Source organism: Camelus dromedarius, chromosome 1, assembly GCF_036321535.1.
Source record: "Camelus dromedarius isolate mCamDro1 chromosome 1, mCamDro1.pat, whole genome shotgun sequence".
Classification (NCBI taxonomy): Eukaryota; Metazoa; Chordata; class Mammalia; order Artiodactyla; family Camelidae; genus Camelus; species Camelus dromedarius.
The window spans coordinates 6486861-6510484 of record NC_087436.1 but is presented as its reverse complement, the minus strand read 5'-3'; the positions used below and the strand labels follow the sequence as shown (position 1 = coordinate 6510484).

Here is a 23624-nt window from a genome sequence, read left to right as displayed (position 1 = left end):
AAATGAAGTGTTAAATGTATCTGGATACACAGATGCGCTGGGAATTTGTCGGGCAGTGGGACCAGGAAATTAATAATTTCAGCAGAGACTGGGTAGCAGTAGGCTCAGAACTGAATTACAACACTTGGCAGAGCTCTAGAGATGCCGGGGACAGTCGATGATGGTGACAGCGTGGTGGCGCTGGCTCTGTCAGCATGGTATAAGTTCATACGTAATATTGGTGTAAGTGCATCTTGCTTTGAGAGATACTTGGAATTAATTTTTTATGACTACAGTTGTTTACTTTGAATACTCTCATCTCATACAAAAATCACTCATAATATAAGAAATTTTATAAACGATTTTTTTAAAGCACCCTAACTGAAAAATTACTCCAGTGCATAAAAATTCAAATAAATATTAGTCAGAAATTGAAGCAATTGGGGAAAAATGCTTAATAATTTTAACTGCAACAACAGAAACATTTTTGATGAAGCACTTCAATCGCTTCCTCCTCCTGGAAATCCTTTGAGATTAAGTGGATGGAAAAACAGGGAACAGTCATATATGCTGATTGCCAAGTGAGACACAGTACTGAGGGAAAATCAGTGCCTTTCTTTTTTTCTGCCAGAGAACAAATTATTGTCATTCCCGTATGACTAAATATGTGTACGTGCCTTGAATGCACTTTGTGGGGCTGTGGGAGCTGTCGTACACCAGAAGGAAAAAATGGTGCAGACTTTGTGCAGTGCCCTAGCTTTCTCTTCGACTTAATTGGGTTCCCATGTAATTCAAGGGCCAAAACCAAAAAGCACGAAGCATTTTTACAATGCGGTTTTGAGGAAACTGCTCTAGTTTCCACATAGTAAGGTGACTACGCTGTGGCTGTCTGTCATCATTTGGTGGTGGGGAGGGGCCATGATTTGACCTGAGTTATGCCCAAGTCTTGAATCCCTCCATCAGAACTAAAATCTTAAGGGTTTCAATAAACATTTCTGGAAGCTACATTCCTAATGATTTATCATCAATGGAATAAAACAGCTTTGGCTTTTTAATAGACCTTGCCCGAAACACACAAGCACTTACTATTGCGTCTAGGGAAATCATTTTCTGTGGAAAACACCAACTCGGTGAAATTATAACCCTCATTCTGTAACAACATTAAATGTTAATACGGAAAATGTTACCATGGTTGCTCTGGAATCAGTGCAGTCACTGCATTAAAGGCAGCTCTATATACTTATGTTCAAAATCAAGGAGGTGAGTGTACTCGGTACATTTCATCGTTTCTAGTGTTTCTGAATAGCTAAGACTTGGGCAAGCACTAAGAGAAGAGTTCCACTGGATTCTACGACTTATATCCAGCCTTTGAGATCCCTTTTGTAATCAATGGAAAATATGCAATATTCCTGTTTTCATGGGTAACTACCCATGTATCAAAAATATAGAGGGGGTTTGCTAAGATACTTTGTTAGGAAGTAAAATTAAAAATAAAAAAACAAGGGAATATATCCAGAGAAAAATCTAATTTGAAAAGATACACGCACCTCAATGTTCACAACAGCACTATTTATAGTAGCCAAACATGGAAGCAACCTAAATGTTCATTGACAGATGACTGGATAAAGATACATATACATGTATCTTATGTGTGTGTGTGTGTATTATAGAATACTACTCAACCATAAAAAAGAATGAAATAATGCCATTTGCAGCAACATGGATGGATCTAGAGATGATCATACTAAGTGAAGTAAGGCAGACAGAGAAAGACAAATACCATATGATATCACTTATATGTGGAATCTAAAAAAAAAAAATGACACAAACGAACCTATTTACAGAACAGAAACAGACTCACAGACATAGAAAATGAAATTAAGGTTACCAAAGGGGAAAGCGGGGGGAATGGGTAGATTAAGAGTTTGGGATTAGCAGATACACACTACTATATATGAAACAGATAAACAACAAGATCCTGCTGGGCAGCACAGGGAACTATATTCAATACCTTATAATAGCCTATAATGAAAAAGAATATGTATATATTATAACTGAATCACTATGCTGTGCACCAGAAACTAACATAACACTGTAATCAACTATACGTCAATAAAAAAAAAATGAAAAACCAACAAAGAAACAAACAAACAAAAAAACCCACAATGGCAAAATTTCCCTATATTTAACCCATTTATTTTATAATTTCTATCTTAAATGCTATCAGTAACTATTTCAGATATCCAAAAACAAAACAAATAAAAATACCAGTAATAATTGAGGGTTTTTAAATAAATATATGGTGTAATTATAGAACTATACACTCTTATATAGATATTCAGTTCAACAGTTTGGAAAGTGAGGTAGATATATATCTGCTAATATAATAAGATATTCAATGCATATCATTAAGCTACAGAAAGTATGTTGAACAATAGCCTATATAGTTTGATCTTATTTGTGGAAAATAAAGGAATATATAATACTGTGTTTATAAAATTCTGATATATTAACTAGAAACTGTTACCAGTGGTTGTCTTTGGGAAGTGGGACTAATAATGGCAGGATAAAGGGGAGATTTTTCTCTTCAGTTTATACCCTTAGGAAAATTTGAATTTTTTTTTTTCAAAGTGAATATTCCCTTAATAATAAAAAATGATCTGGAGCAATGTACAGCTAATTCAAATGCATGAAAATTTGGTTCCTTGTCTACAGATGAAAAAACACTGATTTCTAATTCGCTGGTTTTCTTCAGACCTTTAGTGACAGGCCAGTGATTCTCAATCAGGGATGATTTTGTAGCCTAGGGGACATTTGTCAAAGTGCAGATCTGTTTTATTATCATGACTTGAGGGGAGCTACTGGCATCTTAATAGGTCGATTCCAGTGATGCTGCTTGAATATCCCACGATGCACAGGACAGCTCCCCAGACAAAGACTTATCCATCCTAAAATGTCAACAGGGCCCACGCTGAGAAAGCAGGGGCGAGGCACTGGGGAAGCACCAATGGGAAACCCCCATGTCAGCAGCCTAAACACGTGCTCACTCGCAGGACAGGCAATTTGTTCTTTCTGTGGCTGTTTGTCTTCCAGTGGAGATTTTCTAGTTGATTTCATGAGTTCGGGGAAGTGGATGCACATTACCCGGCAAGGGCACCAGGGCAGCTGCTGTAGCTCTTCAGAGGTTGTGACGCTGTTGTTTTGGCTGATAACTTGGGGAAGGATTTCGGCCAGTAAACTTGGGGAATGGGCGGTCCTCCGACGCCAGAGGTGATAGTCAAGTTTGCTGTAAGGAATAATTTCTTAGCTACAAGGACTATCAAACAACAGACTGGGTTACTAAGACAATCTCTCCAGGTTGTGAAAAAACTGGATAGATAATTTAAGTATGTTCTGCCAAAATTAAAGGAATCAACCCCAAAATATTTTCAGGCTGTTTGAACTAGTTCCATCAATCTCTGAATAACATCAACAGATGTTTAAAAGAAGCACATTTTAGACTTCAAATTTGATATTTTGAGATGTGCATACTCTGAGATACACAAAAATCCTTGAAAAAGTTCAATTGTCCATACCTCAATAAAGCTAGAAAAAAAATAGTCAAAAAAATCCACTGTCCTGACAAAATCCAAATGCTCAGTATCTCTTCATGATGCTGCCTTCGTCCAGCTTCTCATTTTAAATCTTTGGTTAATGTTCTTTCTCATAGCTTGTGCTGGACCATATGAATCAGACACTTCGTTTCCCAAGAATGATGGGAACTCTTGGGAATGCTGGGAGTCTCCCTGTCTGAACTTCATGCCACGCTGACTGCAGACCTCACCCAGAACTGACCCAAGGACAGAACTGTTTACAGCCCCAAAATGTGCAATGCACACTGCTGCCTCCTTCCAATAAAATGGGAGTGGGGGTGGGGGCACTAATGCCACTCAGCAGCGGTTCCCTCTTCCATATGCTCTCCCATCTCCTAGATGAGCACTTCATTCCTTCTCTCCTCAAACCTCCACCCCCCTGAGGCCATCCCAGGAGCCCCATGGCACCCTACGGACCACCCTCGTGCACTCCGCCTCCTCCGAGCCCTCTGCTCCAGTCCCTCTCCTGAGCTCACCTCCATCCCTCTCACCTGCTCAGGACAGAGCCAGTGATTCTCCCTCCTATCTCAGCATCATAAGGTTTTTACCTCTTTCTTAGATCGTTCCCAGTAGCCTGAAACAGGCTCTTGTGTCTCCCTTCTTAAAAACAAGACAAAAGAGAACACATTTCATTCCCCCTGCTAGGTGCCTCCTCATTTCTCAACTCCCCTCTAAAGAGCAAAACTTGTCAGAAATTGTATACTGGTGTTCTGATTCAGTTTTGGGGTGTTTACCACTAAACGTTTAGAGCTCTTATGAACACAAGAGTAACTTTCCTTTGTGAATCTGGGTTATCATGTTTGCAACAGGGAAGAACAAATCTGACTCCATATTGGGTGTTTCTTTTACCTGAACCTGTGTATCTATTGCTTTTGGTACAAGTTCATCACTAAAGGGATGCTGCCTGAAAGCTTAAATTATACATAATGGTCCAACGCTGGGAACCCTGCCTCCCAGGTAATGAGCGTTAAGCTAAAATACCTTTGCTGAGCGCACAGGAAGCATCCTGACCAGGCTGACCCGAGAATGACTGCGGGAAGGAAGAAATGACACATCTCCTCTGGAGTCTGGCTGGAACAAGGAAGTGTTTGCAACAACTTACCACCTTTTTCACTTTACCTCCTCACCTCCTCCTCTTTGTTCTATGAAAGAAACTAGCATCCAAATCCAGGCAAGATAGTTCTTTGGGACACAAGTCCACCATCTTCTGGGTCTGCTGGCTTTCCAAATAAAGTCACTGTTCCTTGTCCCAACACCTCGTCTCTTGATTTATTGACCTGCCCTGCGGTGAGCAGACTGAGCTTGGACTCAGTAACATGCTGGGCAGGACAGTGATGCCTTAGGGCCTTTGAGGCAATGGTGTCCTATAACTTTGACCACAGACTCCTTGGCTTTAAGAGTTCTGTCAACTTTTTATGGTTTTTCCTCCACAGTTCTCTACCAGCTGTCATTCAACTGTCATTAATTTGTCTGCCTCTGTCATCTCAGTGCTGCGATCACCATTTCTAATTTATTACTTGAATCTGCTACAGCTGAAAACGCAGATGCCCAGACACGACATGACTTCTGTGTAAACAGGGAACAACTGAGCTATGAGTGTGGGACTGAAAAAGGACACACTTTCCTTCTTTTCTTAAAATTTAATTTAATTTATTTTATCTGTGAAATTTGAATGTATTTGAATATCCCAGCCTTAATGCACAATTAACCCAAGTCCATTCCTCGATTTTGAAAGCCTCACCTAACATGGAGATGGCAGTTCACGTTTCATCTGCTCAACACTGATAGATGTTATTACTGTTTTTCTGGGATCAGTGGCCTTCAGTTGGGTGAGATGTTATTATCAACATTGCGAAGGGCTTAGTATCCCACTGTCATAAACGCTCAGCGAGCACTTACTGGATGAGTGCACTCATTTCCCACCACATGGAACAGCTGAAAGTTCTAAGTTTTGTATTCACACATTTCTAGCGTATGCCTCAAACTATGATGAAGCTCCCTCCTTGACTTTCCAGCCATCACATTGGATTCCTGCTCCGTGGTGTGACAGCAGCAGTTTACCCATGACACTACTGGTACGGCTGAGACGAAAAGACCCCAGGTCAAGGGTGGGTGTGCATCTTAACAGCTCACTTCCACCCGCTCTGTCTCAGCCGTGTTCCCTTCCGGATTCTCTCACGTCTGGCTAAGACGTCTGCAGTGGCTTCCTTTTCATTACACTTTAGCCTTTCGGGCAAAGCATCCCCAGCTGGCCACAACCTCCTTTCTTAAACCTCAGAGTCCACTACATTACACTTTGCACTCTGATCAGTCGTTTGTTTCTTTTCTTTTCCTTCCACGTTTTTGGGTATTTACTGTATCAGTCACTAGCACCGAGCACTTTACATACCTTATTTCATTTCATCCTCAGAACAACGCCATTGCTCAGTTAGGAATACCATCACGGCTTTGCAGTTTAGAAGGCAAGGCACAGAGGAGTGAATTGCTTGGGGATCCCAGAACAAGAAAGTGGCGGGACTGAGAGTCAGACTCTGTCTGATTCTGATTTCAGAACATGTGTTCTCAACCACTCTGCCTCCGCTATTCCCCCCATATTGCCCTGCCCGCGAGCCGCTGAACAATCACTCACACTTCTGCCTCCCTCTCTTGGCTGGTGACAGTGTCCTGCATACTATGTTTTCACCTGGGTCTCACCCGTCACGGCCAAGATCAATTATGCCTTCAGACGGACATCCTCTCTGACCACGACGCTGCTGGTGCGGCTGAGGAGACCTGCCCCTCTGTTGGAACCTTTCAGCGCAGGGACGAGATGCTGGCTGCTTTACTGGTGGCTGCTTACTAGCTAGCAGAGTCCAAGAGGCCCATTCAAGACTGAAAGCCGTGTTTTCCCGATTTTGCCTTTTTTTCCGGCGTTACCGTGACCACAGACCAGAGCGGTTCCCACGGCTTGCTCTGTACCCCTGTGCCCCACGTGCCCGGCGCAGGCTAAGTGTGGCTGCCGCTGGGCAAGGGGGCACCTTGGATGTTCCCAGCTGTGCCCCTGTGGCCTCTGTGTAGGTTTTGTAGCTTTGCAGCTTCCTGTTCTAGGACACGGGGATTAGTGGAGCTCCCTCCTGGGTTTTTTGCTGTGATTAGACATAGTTAATGGATGTGGAGGAGTCCCTTACTGCCTCTCACAGACATCACAGGCACTAAATGTGGATTTCTCTTCATTTAAAGTCCAGTGGTCTTAATTTCCAGATATTTTCTATTGTCACTGACAGCTGTGCTTAAAATATATCTAATAGAGTCTGTACCGTACCATCCATGAAATTGTAAGCAGCATGGGCTGGATATCCACTGAGATGCTAAGAGTCACGTGTGGTCCACTTGGACGCTAAGACTCTCTCTGACACCAAGCAAATAATGCTTATGCCTTCCTCTCCTTACAAATGTCTACTGGGAACTGGTCAATACTCCTCTCCATCTTTTGTAGATCTCTCCATCCTCAAATCTTCCACGATTGAGTCTTCATGAACACAGCCACCCGGGGGTCCTTGGTTTGTGCTGCTGAAGGCCTGACTTCCTATTTCTGTCCACACTCCCATCTCAGGTTAAGAGTGAAGGCTGAGATGGGAGGTGCTTGCTAATTCAGGTCTCCGGGTGAAGCCGTGAGGAAGGATTCATTTTCTCTTCTCTGGTCATAGTCTGCGATTGCTGACCCTGAGTGGCTGACGGCTGACCTGCCCACCGGTTCCCAGCTCACCAGACCGACAGGTGGGTGGGACGCTCATCTGTGGCAGGTTAAGAGGAAGCACCGTTCCTCTAGAACTAGGCAGAGAGGCCGTGGATGCGCGACTGTTTTCTTTCATATTCCTCTCTCCTTTCAAAGAAAATCCCTTTCACGGCTCTCTGGTCCTTACAACTCCTTTTAGGGGTAAAGGACTCTCTCGCCCCTCTTCCTCCCACACCTGCGATCCTTCCGCAAAGGCGGCCTCCTCCCCACTGCGCTCCCGGGTGTGTGGACTCCCCTCATCTTCACTTCTTTCCCCACAGAATCAGCCACTGTCACTTCTTAGTGGCAATGGCCTCCCCCTCTGCCTCTTTCCCACCTGTTCTCCTCACAGCAGCCAGAGGGATCGTTCAGAAGTAAATTAGATCACAAAAATGTCCCCTCGCAAATCTGTGAGCGTCCCATGGTTCTCAGCATAAAAGCCGAACTTCCTACCCTCCCCTTCTGCCCTCCCACGAATTGACCCCTCCTATTCGCTGGCTTGGTTTCTTTCCACTCTTCTTGCCTCACTTAGTTGGGGCCATACCGACTGTCCTGTGGATGAGCTACGTGTGGTCTTGCTTGAGGGTTTTCGGGTAGCTGGTTCCACCCACCTGGACGCCTGGATTGTTCTTCCCTGGGGCCCTGGCTGCTTACTCCTCATCATTCAGGCCCACCTTAGACTTCGGATCACTCTGTCTGAAGATTCTTCACAATCCTTGCTGGTTACTATCCTGTGACACTGTCCTTTTTTTTTTTCTTCTTCACAACGCTTTCTACTATCTGAGACATTTTATTTATTAGTTTACTTCTTCTGGGACTTAAATATCACCGCCAGCATGTAAATTCCCTTAGTGAGGGTGCTTTCTTATTCTGTCCGCGATTGATTTTCAGTGTCTGTGTTGGTGCTGGGGAATATTGTAGGAATTCAAAAAAAAAAAAAAAAAAAAAAAGAGTTCAAGGAAAGAAAGAATGAATAATTGTCCATGTATCTGAAACATTTAGAATGGTATTTTTTTTTAATGGATCTGACTATTTTTCCTTTTAATTCCATTAGTTCCTAGTTCATAGGTTTTTTAAAAAAAAACCTTTTATTGATGTATATACAGTTAGAGTGCATCAATTTCTGATGTACAGCACAATGTCCCAGTCATTCATATACATACATATATTCACTTTCATATTCTTTTTCATTAAAGGCTATTACAAGATATTGAGTATAGTTCTCTGTGCTATACAGAAGAAACTTTTTTTTAAATCTACTTTTATATGTAGTGGCTAACACTTACAAATCTCAAACTCCCAAATTTATCCCTTCCCACCCCCTTACCCCCAATAACCATAAGGTTGTTTACTATGTCTGGGAGTCTGTTTCTGTTTTGCAGCTGAGTTCACTCGTGTCCTAGTTTTTACATGGTGGTGCCGTGAAGATCTCCTTAGTAGCTATGGCATGGGGCCTGTAATGAGGACTAGTTTTTCAGTAAAGCTGGTGGTGGAATAATACTGTTTTTACCACAGCTGTAGTTTGTCATCAAATGACGGTGAAAATCCGAAAGGTTAGATTTTAGATTCACAGTCTAGAATATTCATCTGCATTAACTGTGTGAATAAACATTTATTTCCCTAGATTAGCTAGGTTTCTTTAAATTGACATGAGATTAAATCAGCATAAGATTTACTTTTCGGGGGAAACAATAAACAAAACTTTGTGCTTTCATGTGCATGGAATTCTTTCCGCCCTCCTGTGGAAACCCTATTGTGTACACCGATATTGCAACTCCAGAATGTATATGATTTTCTGACTATGTTATTTCTAGAGTTAGTAGAGTTTCCAAATGTGCATTTAATTTACACCAGAAAGTAATTTATCCAGTGGAATGACATTCCTTAGTCCAGCTGAAGGTGAATCACTTTTTTTTTTCATAAATGTATTGAAAACTATTTTTTTTAGTGTTCTGTGAACTGTAGTTAAAACATTTCTAGTTGTATCAGAAGCTATTAGCATGTTTTTTGACATAATGTGTATAGTATTTGAAAAAGAGCCCATTTTCAGTCATGTATCTCTTTTAGTTCATTACCTGAGTTAATAATTACCTGTGAGAATGATATAAAGTATTCTTACTTTAAAGATCTGGGCAAGCACTTTCTCTAGATGGCATGACCACAGTTCTGCATTTTTAAGGGAGATTACAAATGTGCTGAGGGTTGAAATTGTCTTGATGCATTTTCAATGGGAATAAACAAATATCTTCACTTGTATCCACTTGACATGGTTGGAAAATACAGCTGAATATTTGATAATGTATGTTTCGCAAATTCTCAAGAGTTCATATTTTACTAATGTATGTCATTCTAATTATTATTTCAAACCCCTAGGCTTTGTGTTTATAATTCCTGTTTGCCCAATGCCCCATGCTTATAGGATATAACCAAATATACTTCTTTCTTGGTTATTCCTTTTTAACCCTTTCCCACCAATATGAGGCAGTTGGACTGTACTTTATTGCTCAGGGAAGGGAGACCAGAAAAGAACCTTTCTAGAATGGTCAACTGCCAAAAACAGTCAACTGCAAATCCAGATGCTTGAGAGACAGAGAGAGAGAGATTTTTTTTTTTTTTAATTTTAATAGGCTTTTTTGAACACTTGGCTTGAAGATCAAGACCAAAGACTGAAGCACACAGGGCATTGAGTTTTTCCACAGCCTGCAGAGAAGGTTAAGTGTGTTGCCCTGACCTTGGTGAGAGCTGCACGTGAGAACAAAGCATCCTGTCCCATTGGAGTTTCAGGCTCCTTGGGGGAAGGGAGAAGGTGGGAGTCGCCAAGGGCGGGGGCGTTACCCAAGCAAAGGTGATTCTCCTCTTAGATTCTAATACGCAGCCCAAGGGAAGGGCACGACTCCGGAAGCCTATGCTCTGGTTGGTGCGAGGGGCCGGGTGGCAAAGGGAGAGGTAAGGCAGAGATGGGGGTCTCAGTGAGCCCCAAGTCTCCCTTGGTCCTCGACAGGGGAGGAAGGACTTCGGGGTTTTCTTAGGCTAACGAGAGAAGGCTGGCTGCGAGCAGACAGTCCACGGGAAGTGGCCTTATTGCTTGGGTGGGAAACATGGGTTTTCTGGCCTGGTAGTTGGAGAATGTGAAAGTTTTGCATGCTTAGTAGGTACTGATGCCAGCACCCAGAGCAATGAGTGAAATAATCCGTGAGAAGCTGGCAACAGAAGTAGATATTCAGCCCTCTACCTGCCCCTCCACGTGGATGTTTCAGAAGCTGCCCTTGAACTACTGGGCAGAAGCTATTGGGTGGAACCGGAAAAGGGCAGACCAAGTAAGAATTCTTCAGTGATTGATAGTACTTTAAAGAAAAAGTGCCTGATTTTTAAACCAAGCTACTTGGAATGAGCAAATTTAAATGTCCTGTTATTTTATGTAGAAGTCGTGAATGCTAAGTTTAGTCATAGAAACATAAAATTTCTTTCTTTTCTTTCTTTCTTTCTTTCCCTTTCTTTCTTTCTTTTTTTCTTTCCCTTTCTTTCTCTTTCTTTCTTTCTTTTTCTTCCTTCCTTCCTTCCTTCCTTCCTTCCTTCCTTCCTTCCTTCCTTTCTTCCTTCCTTCCTTCCTTCCTTCCTTCCTTTCTTTCTTTCTTTCTTTCTTTCTTTCTTTCTTTCTTTCTTTCTTTCTTTCCTTCTTTCCTTCTTTCCTTCTTTCCTTCTTTCCTTCTTTCCTTCTTTCTTTCATCTGGGTGTTAAATTAAGGGAACAAGGAGGCCATTATACTGAGGTGGCTCTAAAGCCAGGCACAGAGGTAAGCAAACCAAAACCAAAGTCCATCAAGGCCTCAGGGTTATGAAACCCAAGTGCTAAGAGTGACCAGTCAGAAACAGCCAACGAGGCTTCAAGCAATCAACAAATGCCCATCAACAGTTTCCTCGCTTTGCTTTGGTAACTTTCTCTCTCTGTCTCCCACTCACCCTTTTCAGGTTTGGAGCTGCCCAATTCTAATCCATTTTTGCTCAAGTTAACTATTAAAAATTTTAACATGCCCATTTTATCTTTTAATATGAAATGTGTGGCCTAAAATATGAAAAATTTCTATGATATATGCTATGCTATCTGGTTTCGATAGACTTAATATTAATGATGGAACAGAATTGTTTAAGTGCAGGTCTGTGTGACGGTTTGTAACATTTCCCTCCACCTTCAAACTCTGTGGCAGAGAATGCTGGCTGGCAGTTCTTTTAACCCTCTACTGTGAACTCCTCCCCCACTGTGTGCTTTCTGCAGGAAAAAAAGGACAAACTTCTTTTTTTCCTCCTGAAAAAATTAGTCAGAATAGAAAAGAGACTTTGTGCCCAAGAACAGCAGAGGAGGATGTAGCATTAGGGGTGAGGGCTGAATGATAGGGAAATAAGATGCAGATGGGATCCAGGCAGCCTTGGACCAGAAAGAAATCTGGGGGAAAAGAGGCAAGGCTCCAGGGAATGAAGAATTACAGAGAAGAGGAAAGGACATGGGACTTAATAAGATTCCTGTAGATCTTATACAATCAACGGACTGTTCTTTAAACCTTTTCAGAGGCATGGATAAAGGTGAATGACCTTCATGTATCCAAGGGAACTCTAATTCAAAAAGACACATGCACCCCAATGTTCACAGCAAAACTATTTACAACAGCCAAGATATGGAAGCAACCTAAATGTCCATCGACAGATGACTGGATAAAGAAGTTGTGGTATATATATATACAATGGAATACTACTCAGCCATAAAGAAGAATAAAATAATTCCATTTGCAGCAACATGGTTGGACCTGAAGATCATTATATTAAGTGAAGTGGGCCAGAAAAAGAAAGAAAAATACCTTATGATCTTACTCATATGTAGAATCTAAAAAGAAGACAAATGAGCTTATTTACAAAACAGAAACAGATTCACAGACATGGAAAACAAACTTATAGTTACCTGGCGGGGAAAGGAGGTGGGAAGGGATAAACTGGGAGTTCAAGATTTGCAGATACTAACTACTATATATAAAACAGATAAACAACAAGTTTCTTCTGTTGAAGAAGGAACTACCTTCAATATCTTGTGGTAACATATAATGAAGAAAAACAAAAACATAGATGTATGTTCATGTGCGACTCAACTATTATACTGTACACCAGAAACTGACACAACATTGTAAACTGACTAGACCACAATAAATTTAAAAAAAGGTGAAAGCTCTTGTTCTAGATGACTTTCTTTAGATATGAGCCCATTCTAGGACTAGACCATGTATAATTAATGGCTTTATAACAGTTACATCATCCACAACACAAACATGCCTTTCCCTGTTCCCTCCGCTGCCTGTACCTCTGATCCAGCTGAGTGATTTCACTGCGTTCTTCTTTTATCTCTGAAGGCTTGCACTCTGCAAACACTGCTTATTTTTGTTCAATCCCATGTGGCCTCAGTGCTTCCTTTGATTCCTCCGTGACACACTGCCTTGTTAAATTCCATTCCTGACCAGTACCACATTCATTCTCCATTTATCTATCCAGGCATCCATGATAACTCTTCCACAGGCAAACTGTTGAGAGGATACAGTCATCTTAACATATTTGGCCTTGACTTATCTGTTCTCATGTTAATTTAATAATTCTAGCCTGTGTGCCTGCATGTCTGTCTTACATGTCTCTCTTTGGTTTGTACTTAGAGGGGAGGGAGGACATGTATTTAATTTATTCTCCTAGGTAATCATGATAATGGACCAGGAGAGAGTATGGAACTTGCTACATCTACTAGCTTAGAAACTTTGAAAAAGATGCCTAAGAGAGCAGCAGCATGCCAAGAAGATTTGTACAGATTTTTTTTTCCATTAAAGTGGACATGATGGACAGTTGATTTGCCCCAATAGTTCACGTCCAAACTGGGGATGGATGCTCAGTTGCTGAGAAAAGTTATTAAACATCAACTAACAAAATAATCCCTTTTTCCAGGGAGCAGAAATTCCTGTGCTATGAGCTCGGGACAGCAGGGGTAATGACTGCAATCAGGAGGGCAGAAATAAAAATCTATATTTAACTCAGCCAAGCTCGCCACCTCTCCCGATCTCAACACAAAGAGGGGAGGTTAAATGGAGGTTACGAGGAGCTGACGGACAGTGTGATGGGTGACGTCTTCACGTCTAAGTTTGAAATGTGTGAGAAAGTAGGAACATTTATAAACCAGGAGGCAGTTTTGCAATTTCCAGCAGATCAGCTGCAACACAGAAAGCACAAATGCCAAATCTCTGGACCACTGAAAATGAGTCCAACATCTCCAGCCTGCTCTGGGAAAAACCTATTAAAATACCAAAAGGCCGGGGTAGGAGGGGAGCAGCTGAGGATGAGAGAAAAGGGAGACAAGAAAGATGTGGATGGGAGTGGACATGGGAGTGCCCATAGTGGCACGTGATTGGCGTTCTCAGCGCCGATGCACCTGAGGTCTTAATTAGTTATTCTCATTCATTTATAACTGCGATGTGTGTCCTGGATAAAGTCTTCCCCAAAAGCCATGTGGGGTGGCTTCTCTGACCTCTCTCAGCAGAGCCAGGCACACACATTTAGACACGCTATTCAGAATTTGTCAATTCATGTCGATTTGCACATCTCAGTCTCTAACATTTCAATTTTCAGTCTGTAAAGTCAGGTTTATCTGTTTAAAAAACGGCTGCAACTACAGAAATTTGCATGCTCATGACTTCCTTACATGAAGTATTGGAACCAACTTACTAAATGTTGCAAAAATCAGCCCAAAATGTCCATGAATAACTGCAAAATGGGGCCGGGTGGGGGATGACCTGAATACGGTGTGTTTAAAGGCAACTGTCCTCTAATCGGCAAGGAGGGGATCTTAGGGAGAAGAGGTGGGTAGAAATAAGAATTCTGATGACAAGGTTTGGAACCAAGAGAGGACAGTTTCTTTAGCGTAGATTTTGTCCAGAGGGGTGGTGAGTTAGGCTAAGAAAGAGAGAGAACCGTTGAGATTAAAAAAGGGAGAAATTAAGTGCGAGGGGAGGAAGGGGACCTGGTTGATTAGAACTGGGTGTCAAATCCGGGCCCCCTGGAGGCCCTGTGAGGAGGAGCTGCTGGGATTCCACGTGGAGGGATGAGAAGGGAGAAACTGACCACAGAGCAGGGTCAAAACCCCAAGGCAGTGGGAACATGGCTAAGGAGATTCATACACAGCGTTCCCTTTATTTCGATGCCTGGAGCCAAAATGCAAAGACAGCCTCACCCTGCCAGGTGAACAGGAAGTCAAGCCGGCAGAGAGAATTTACTACCAGCGTGGGAGTTACTTGCTAGCAAATCATGAATGGTGGATACCTTTGGGTAGCATCGCACGGCAGTGAAGTTGGGTTGCCTGGCTTCTGTAGGCCTCCTTTAAATCCCCAGGAAGCTGTAAAACACATGACTCCATCTCAGGAAATCGTGTGTGTGCCAAGGTGGGGTAAAGGAGGAAAGAGTGAGTTTGGGGGGCTCTACTCTGTATGAGCAGAGTCTCAACTGTACCTCCTCCTCCTCCTGTACCTCAAGTACCAGCCTCAGCACAGGCACAGAGACAGAAGACTCAATATTTTGGGGGTTGGGGAGGAAGGGGTTATAGGAGAAGTGAAGCACATTGGTATTTGGAGCCCAAGCTACTTGGGGGCATCTAGGGGAAAGAGGGCACTGTCTTGAAAGGAGAGGCAGAGAGATTCTGAGAGTACAGATGCCTCCTGGGAAGCAGACGGTTTCCTTCCTCCTGTCCAGCAACGCTCAGTGTCCCACAGCCTGCAGCCCTCAGCCTCCCCCGCCTTGGTGGGATGCCCCAGGGCTCCGTGCCTTCGTCTGCACGGTGCGTGATGAAAATGCTGCCTCTTTAAAGATGACGTAGTTGTCTGGGGAGCAGCATGGGAGCGAGGAACGCGGATGCGAAAACACCCACTGGATCTGAATTCACTCTGAAAAATGTGGAAGCCCCTTTCATGAGGGTTCCTCCGGGCCTGACTGCAAGCCTGGACTCAGGAAGGTGTAACAAGGACCCCTCTCTCCTCTGCCCAGTCTCTCCTGGGTTGTGAGAATAGTTTAAAATGATCTGCCAGGCAGGTATGTGGAACGGGATACCAGCGTAGCAGATGGGCAAATCTCAATTTTTGAGGCTAGGACTGTGCTGGATAATAAATGTATGCGAATAACCTCGGTCTAGGTTCTTTGACAGTTCACCCTCTATCCTACATGCGAGATGGAGACCCGCTTTCAGCAGTGAGTAAAGACGGGGAGGGCACAGCTCAGTGGTGGAGCACGGGTTCTTACTCAGCACCGGGTCCTGGGTTCCATCCCCAGCACCCACATTATATAGATAAATACCGAATTACCTCCCTCTCGCCAAAAAAAAGTGAGTAAAGGATAAGGAAGCTGACAGCAAAAGGGAGCCCAGCCACCGGCCTCCGTCTCCTCCTGGGCAAGAAATGAGGGCGTTGAACTCTAGAAGCTTCATGTTGAACTCAAAAAGTCTAATTTTATGAAACTTAAATTTAAAAAAAATACTTGAGAGACAGAAGAGGAAACTGTTTAACCAAATTGCAATTTACTGGTGACTCAGACAGCTGGAGGCAGAAAAAGAGACTTCATATAATTTTTCCTTAAATGAATTAGATAAGAATCAAGAGAGAATACTGTTAGGAGACAATAGTACAACTAAATTTTTTTAATTGAAGTACAGCTGATTTACAATGTTGTGTTAGTTTCTGGTGCACAGCATAGCGATTCAGTTATACATCTATATATATATATTCTTTTTCATATTCTTTTTCACTATAGGTTATTACAAGATATTGAATATAGTTCCCTGTGCTGTACAGTAGGTCCTTGTTGTTTATCTATTTTATATACAGTAGTGTGTGTATCTTAATCTCAAACTCCTAATTTATCCCACCTCCCCTTTCCCCTTTGTAACCATAAGTTTGTTTTCTAGGTCTGTGAGTCTTTTTCTGTTTTGTAAATCAGTTCATTTGTGTCATTTTTTAGATTCCACATATGAGTGACATCATATGACATTTGTCTTTTCTCTGTCTGACCTACTTCACTCAGTATAATCATCTGTAGGTCCATCCATGTTGCTGCAATTTTTTTTTACACCTAAATATTTTTGTCAATGAATTAAGTCATGTCATTGAATGGCCTCTTAGTTCAAGCTCACACTCAACCCTCTGCCAAAAACAAACAAAAAAATGACTTAAAATCTCAACTGCCTTCTGAAAAGGGTGAATCTCATTGTTAAAGAGTACATCCAGTTATCTGCTGTCCCTTTCTGTAGCTGATCCCATGGGTGGGCATGGAACTGAGTTTGGAGACAGGGGCTCGACAGGAGAGAGCTCTGGGTGGTCCTTCATGACAGAATGAGAACTGAAGCCCCTGGGGTCACGTCAGGGTGGGGGTGGGGGACAAGCTGAGGAGGAAGGCGGGGATGGGTTGGGGAGAGGGACCTGTGCACAGACCAGAGACCAGGGCTCCACGTGGCCTGGAACAGCCCAGGAAAAGCCCGAAGGTCCCCCTCCCCAAAGATCATTCTCCCATTTTCGAGAGCACTGATTATTTTAAACAGATATATTCATTATCATAGAAGATTTAAGAAATAACGAGACTCTAGTTAAGTCCAGTAATACTGAAATAACTGTAAAATAAATCTATGTAACAGAAATCAAATCTCCGAATTACAATAAAATGCACCTATTTTACAAGAAAATAGCAATTTCAAACTCAAATAGCCAGAGACCCCACTTTATACTGTCCTTTCCCCCCACTCAACATTGATCTTTGCTGTGCTAGAGACTAATACCAAAATTTGATATACACACAACTTGCCCCTGTTTAGCTCCAAAGAAGGGAAGGGCTTCTGGTTTCAGTGATGGACCCTCGTGGTTCTGGTCAGGGTGATGGGTGGAGGTGCAGAATTGAAGAGGATGAGAGAGCACTGGATGGTTGTGCATAAGATGGGATCCAGAGCCACTGGGCTGTGGAGGAAACGAGGGGACAAAATACCCAGGAGGAGGGAGAGGTAGGCTCAGGTAAGAGGTAAGTCACTCGGTACTGGCCCTTCCTCTGTGTATAGCTCTGGGCCGGGGGCTGCAAACCAAAGTGCTTCCCGAGCAAAATCCTGGAGGCAATACAGGTTGAGTCTAAATTTCCATACAAATTATTTAAGCATGTGTCTCCATTCATCAATTTTTGGCACACACTGAGAATGTATGTAAAGCAGATGGTACCAGCTCATAGGGGAGATTTGTAAATACCACCTGGGTGAATTTCTCAGACGCCCCTGGGATGGGGAGGGCCTTGCTCTCATGGAAACTTTGTTTTTGTTTGGATTCACCAATGACCTTGGGCTGGTCAATATTTCTCTATTGCTTAATAACGAAAATGGAGAAATATGTAACTTGCTGAAGGATCAGTAGGCTAGACGAGGGGTCCTGTTCTGGTCCCTTTTAATTCTAAGATATTGTAGCTTTAGAAAATATTAGCACTGAATCAAGTTTTACTAGCACAGGCCTTCCAAGGACACAGACTTGGACTGAAATCTCTTTTGCAAGACCTCTTAAGGATGATGCCAGGCATGTGACTTAATATTTCTCATTTTCTGTTTCCTATTTTGTAAAGTAAGAATATCACTTAAGGTTGTTACAGGGATAACATCAGATGATACTTGTAAAGCATTTGGCACAGTCCGCGGTCCATGGAGAGCTCTCAATAAATGGTTGCTATAATGACCACCACATCCATAACCACCATCCCAGAACTTGAAATTAAAATGGTGCAAATGCTCACAGTGTGTTTGTTGAGAGATTTTTGTTACTGTTTCAGTCTCCTTACCAGTAATGAGTCTATGCAGATTTTGTTCATTGTTGGATGACTGGGTAAAGTAGCTCTGGTATGTATACACAAAGGAATACTACCCAGCCATGAAAAGAATGAAATCCTGCCACGTGAGACAACATGGATGGACGCTAAGTGAAATAAGTCAGATAGAGAAAGTCAAATACCGCATGATTTCACTCATATGTGGAATCTACAAAAATAAAACAAAGAAACAAAATAAAACACAAACTCATGGATACGGAGATTAGATTAGTGGCTGCCAGATGGCAAGAGGGTTGTGGGGTGTGAAATGGGTGGAGGGGTCAAGTGTATGGTGACGGATGGTAACTCGACCTTGCGGTTGTGATCACTCTGTAGTGTATGCAAACGTTGAATTATAATTCTGGACACCTAAAAATCATACAGTGAAAAAATGCTTATGGTTTTTTCAGTCCAAAAATAAATCTTGCAAGAATACCCAACTCCAGGCATTTCAGCTGAACAATTTTGTCCTAACGTGTAATGAAGCTTGCAAAACTCTTTTAGTTCACAAATATAATAATTTGTTTTTCTTTATTCAGATGACAATGATGCATTTGCACAGACTTGTTCTTTTTTTTTTTTTCTATTTGAACAGTAAAAATATGATTCCAAATTCAGAGGAGGGCAGTTCAGACTTGTGAGCAACCTTAAAACACGGGAGGTGAAATGTTAGACGCTTCTGTGGTCTGTATATTGGCAAGTCTCTTCTTCTAGCTTTTGGAGGTGGGTGGATGCATCGTGTACTAATGGTCTGCTTTTCACGTACTAATGGTCTGTCCAGGACCATTCCCCTCCACCCCATCTTGGTCCAGGCCAGTGCCAGGACCTAACGCAAATACCAGGTGGCGCTGTAGGTATCCGCGTGAAATCTAACAGTGAGGACCTTACCAGCCGGGCCAGTTCTTGGGGAAATACTAAAGGGAATCAAATTTATATTTGAGCCTCTTCTATTTCCTACTTCCTTCCTTGTTCCCTGCCTATCCAAAGCATTGGAGGTGGGGAGGGGACAGCTCGGTGGTAGAGCACATGCCTAGCATGCATGAGGTCCTGGGTTCAATCCCCAGCACCTCCATTAAATAAATAAATGTATAAATAAATTTAAAAAACATAATTACCTCCTCCCCTAAAAATAAAAAATAAACAAACTCAGTGTGCTAAGTGAAAGGATTGCTTTTTCTTCATGATACTGGTTAAGGGCTGAGTAAAGCATTTGCTGATAAGGACTTGTGATACAAGAAGTTGCCAAACAAGTGCAAGGGGTCCCCACAGACCATCACCCAGCTTCCCCTTGTGGTGCAATCTCACACAACCATAGGACATCATGAAAACTGGGAAATCAACATCAGCACAATACAGCCAACTGGACTATAGATGGAGGAGTTTTTAAGAATAAAGAAATCCTCAAGGCTAAAAGGAAATCTTTTTTGAATCTTTTTTTTTTTTTTCCCTGCATCTTAATGTGGCTCCTCTCTGTGTGCACCTAGGTTTTTGCCCTGTCTCACTGTTTGGTCATCCTTGAAACCCTCTCTCTTCTCCACTCTAACCCTTCAGAGCAAGGGTCATGCTGCTTTTTTTTTTTTTTTTTAATTGAAGTACAGTCAATTACAATGAGTCAATTTCTGGTGTGCAGCACAATGTCCCAGTCATGCATATACATACATATATTCATTTTCATATTCTTTTTCATTAAAGGTTATTACAAAATATTGAGCTTAGTTCCCTGTGCTATACTGAAGAAACTTTTTAAAAAATCTATTTTTATATATAGTGGCTAACATTAGTAAGTCTCAAACTCCCAAATTTATTCCTTCCCACTCCCTTTCCCAGTAACCATAAGACTGTTCACTATGTCTGTGAGTCTGTTTCTGTTTTGTAGATGAGTTCATTAGGTAACTGGCATTCAATACATACTTTTAGTTAAAAGGATGACCAGTAATTGCTTAGGTCTATAGAGGGCCTTCTGTTTTCAAAGTCCTTTTGTATTTACTATCTACTAAGAATGATCAAGGTCTAGGAAAGAGAGCAGAGACTAAGGAAGCCTTCCAGTCTTGGCACTATTTAGCTTGAGTCTTGTGACGAGGTACTGAATGTCCTGGTCTTGCCTTCCTCATGTGCTTAACTGTGTCCGTGTAATAGAGTTGTTGTGAAGATTCGAGGAGGTAATTTACCTAATAAAGAACCAAACACACGGGCTCTGGGAGGTAGACAGGGTCAAAGATTTTATGGCCCTTTTACAAACTAAGGCTCTCAGTCACTGCGGGAAATTACAGAGCGAGGACATGGTAGTGCTGTTAAGCACCTTAAATCTCCCGGGAGAGCACACTGTCTTTCCTGGGCAACAGGAGAGTGGATTGAAAAACAAGACTATCAACACCCATGGGGTAGTTACAGAGATTTAAGACGTTGTCCTTATGTAGTTGACTTCTCCTTGGCTATCTGCACAGGAGATCCTCTCCTGATGGGGGGAGCTTGGTGATGAGATAAGCTTGCAGGTAAGTCATGGGTGTGGGTTGCTACTTTGGGGGCACCTATCAAATACCTGCCCCATCCCACCCAGTGACAGCATGTGGCCGGGAATCCGACTTGCCTGGCTGGGAGGCGTGGAAGAATGAGAACTCAGTGCCCAGGACTTACAGGACATTACCAAAATCTTTTAAGGATCCAAAAGATAAATGTGGAAAGGGTTTTGGAGGGTTTTGACATCATCATCTTCATCACTATTATCCATTTTCTGCTCATGAAAATAAATTTTTATGGACAAGAGAAAACAGGGAAACAGAATTTTTTTTTTTTTTTTTTTTTTTTTGCTGAACGTGGACCATTTTTACCAAATGGCTGGGAACACATGAGCCAAACTGCCTGTCAGCTTGCCCTGAATACCTTCCACCCTCCCCTGAACCCCTCACACTAGGATGCTTCTCTGCAAGTATTCATTTGACTTATTCAGTCTGCTCATTTCATTGAAATGGAAGAGGAGATGGCAAAAGATGTTCTGGATTTATGAGGCTGTTGGCTGCAAGTGTCAGCACTTGGATTCTATTAGAAACCTGCGATTTTTGATGTGGTTTACGATTTGACTTTGCACCTCTATTTGGAAGATGGAAGTGTCAGCAATAAGATTAGAGCTGGAGAAAGCTGGAAACTAGGGTGTTTCTCCAGGATTTGGCATCATTTCCTCGGTTTGGATGCTGTCTCCCCCTTTAGACCATTAAAGTAAAGTGTACTCGAAGTCAGGAAGAGAGGAGATAAAGGAAAAAAAAAAATCACTTTGGGGCAGTACATGCATTAGAATTGGGAGAGTTAGGGTTGCAACTGACTCCCAGACATTCCTCCGTGGAATGTCTCCGTGTAAATAAACTTCTGCAAACTTTGAAGAGACAGAGAAATGTAAACATGCTTGTGAATTCCCAGTCTGTTAAAGCTTAGTGATTCCCAGCACCATAAGGTATGAAAGGTTCCCAGAAGGTTTTCTTTCTTGGTTTGCTTTGATTTTTCTCATCATGTATTACCTGAGAAACAAAAACATCTAATTTCTATTCACCTGATGTTTGAATAAGGTTTAGTGCTGAACAACTCCTTCTTTTGATTAAAAAAAAAAAAGATTTTCTGAAAAATGAATTAGGGCACACACAGAGAGGAGGAAAAAAAAATCACAATAGCAAAAGGAAAACTTGGGCTCCTCGTGTATCTGTGGGGTTTCACTGCTTTGTGCTTTCCTTTGTTCTTCTTTCCAGGAATAATGAGAAACCTTGCTAAATAAAAAAGGAGTTTTCTGAATGCATTTCCCCGGGAGGAGGGTCACTTACGATACGATCACAAAAGACCGGGCACAGGAAGGGGAAGAAAGGTACAGACCCCCCAGGATATGTGAGCGGGGCACATCTTTGGAACACAGTCTCTTTAAGGACCACTCCTCTTGAAATAAACCATGATTTATAAAACAATCGTTAATATCAGTGAGACCAGCTGGTTGTTCACAAGCACAGGATTACATGACACATTAGCCTTGTTTAACTCTTGAGCTGACAATTTATCCCAGTTTTTAATTTAAGTACCAGAAATGTGTCGAGAAGAATGATTCTGAAGTGAGATGACAGTTTTATCAGAAAGAGCATCTGTACCTTAAAAGCATACATGTAAGAAACACACATTTGTACTTTTGATTATGTCATAAAATCCAAAGGCATACAAAATAAATACTGAGCATACTTACAGTATTTCCCCAAAATCAAGATGTAGAAGAAGACAGGACCAGATGGCATTTCCTTCTTGCCGGGAAACAGGTTAACGCAGGTGAACACAGCCAGGTCCTGGTTTCTGAGCCGCGTGCAGGCACGGAGGTTGTGTGCTATTTCTGTCTGCGATCTGAGCAGCTATAAACCTGCCGTCCCTTCCTCTCTCACCGCCTCTCCCTCTCTCTTTCCATTTCCTCTTCTCTCCTTTATTCCTTTCTCTCTCCCAGAATCTCCCCTCCCCACCCTCCTTCTCTGACAGCCTTGATATCCCTTTTCACACGCACGCACGCGCGCACGCACGGACAAAGCTGAGCAGGGATGAAAAGTTTCAGGCAGAGAACGTGCAGGCTCTTCTTGACTCCAAGCACTATCCTGTTCCCCTGTCCTGCGACAGCTACCGAGGAGCGTGTGTGGGAACACTGACAACCACCTGAATGGATCAAAGTCAGGCAGCTAGAAGGAAACAGGACTCAGAGATACCTCACAAGCCCAGACTGCTTTTCCCCCTAGTGACTCACGAGGAGGGGAAGGGCAGAACCACACGGGGCAAGATGCCTTTGTGGGATGAAATCTCAGGCAAGATTTAAGTGTAACAGCAGCAGTCTTTCATGTTCTGTCTGGGCTGAGGCATTTGAATGATAGAATTTTGTTCAAAGAAAGATCTAGAGGGAGGAGGAACAGATCTTCAATGTTGTCAGACTCGTGAGTTCATTGACGGTGGAGTAAAACCTTCCTCGGTTTGAGTCTGTGGCTTGAGAGCTGCGGAGCTGCTGATTCTGGGCTGAGCCTTGCCTCTCCAGAGGGAAACACCTCTCCAGCCAAGCATCTGTGATGCTCAGCAGAGGGCACACAGGACGTCTGGCAGAGGTCCTAGTGCACGCAGGTGATTACTACCTGGCAGCCATTCATCTGACGATGATTTTGATTATTTTTAGCAGTGGGGGAAAAAGTTTGCAAATGCAAAGAACATTCGCATGGAATGCCTTTTCTTTAAACCAAGCTCTATCATTCTTATTTTGCACTATGATCATTTATTGCCAGAACCAATGAGCAGCGTTTGGACATGAGAGATTTGTTTGTGAGGTTAATGTCTCCTACCCACAACACATGTAGAATCTATTTAAATTATGTGACT

At 42.5% G+C, this 23624-nt stretch overlaps 1 protein-coding gene across 1 annotated transcript in view; it reads right to left on the bottom strand.

Moving 5' to 3' along the window:
- RXFP1 (relaxin family peptide receptor 1) overlaps nt 1-22983 on the bottom strand; it is a 94118-nt gene extending 71135 nt beyond the window's left edge. Inside the window, exon 1 of the mRNA XM_031463891.2 lies at nt 22468-22983. Coding sequence (XP_031319751.1) covers nt 22468-22516 — 49 coding nt within the window. The 5' untranslated portion in view covers nt 22517-22983. The remainder of the gene's footprint in view (nt 1-22467) is intronic.
- Nucleotides 22984-23624: the final 641 nt, after the last annotated feature.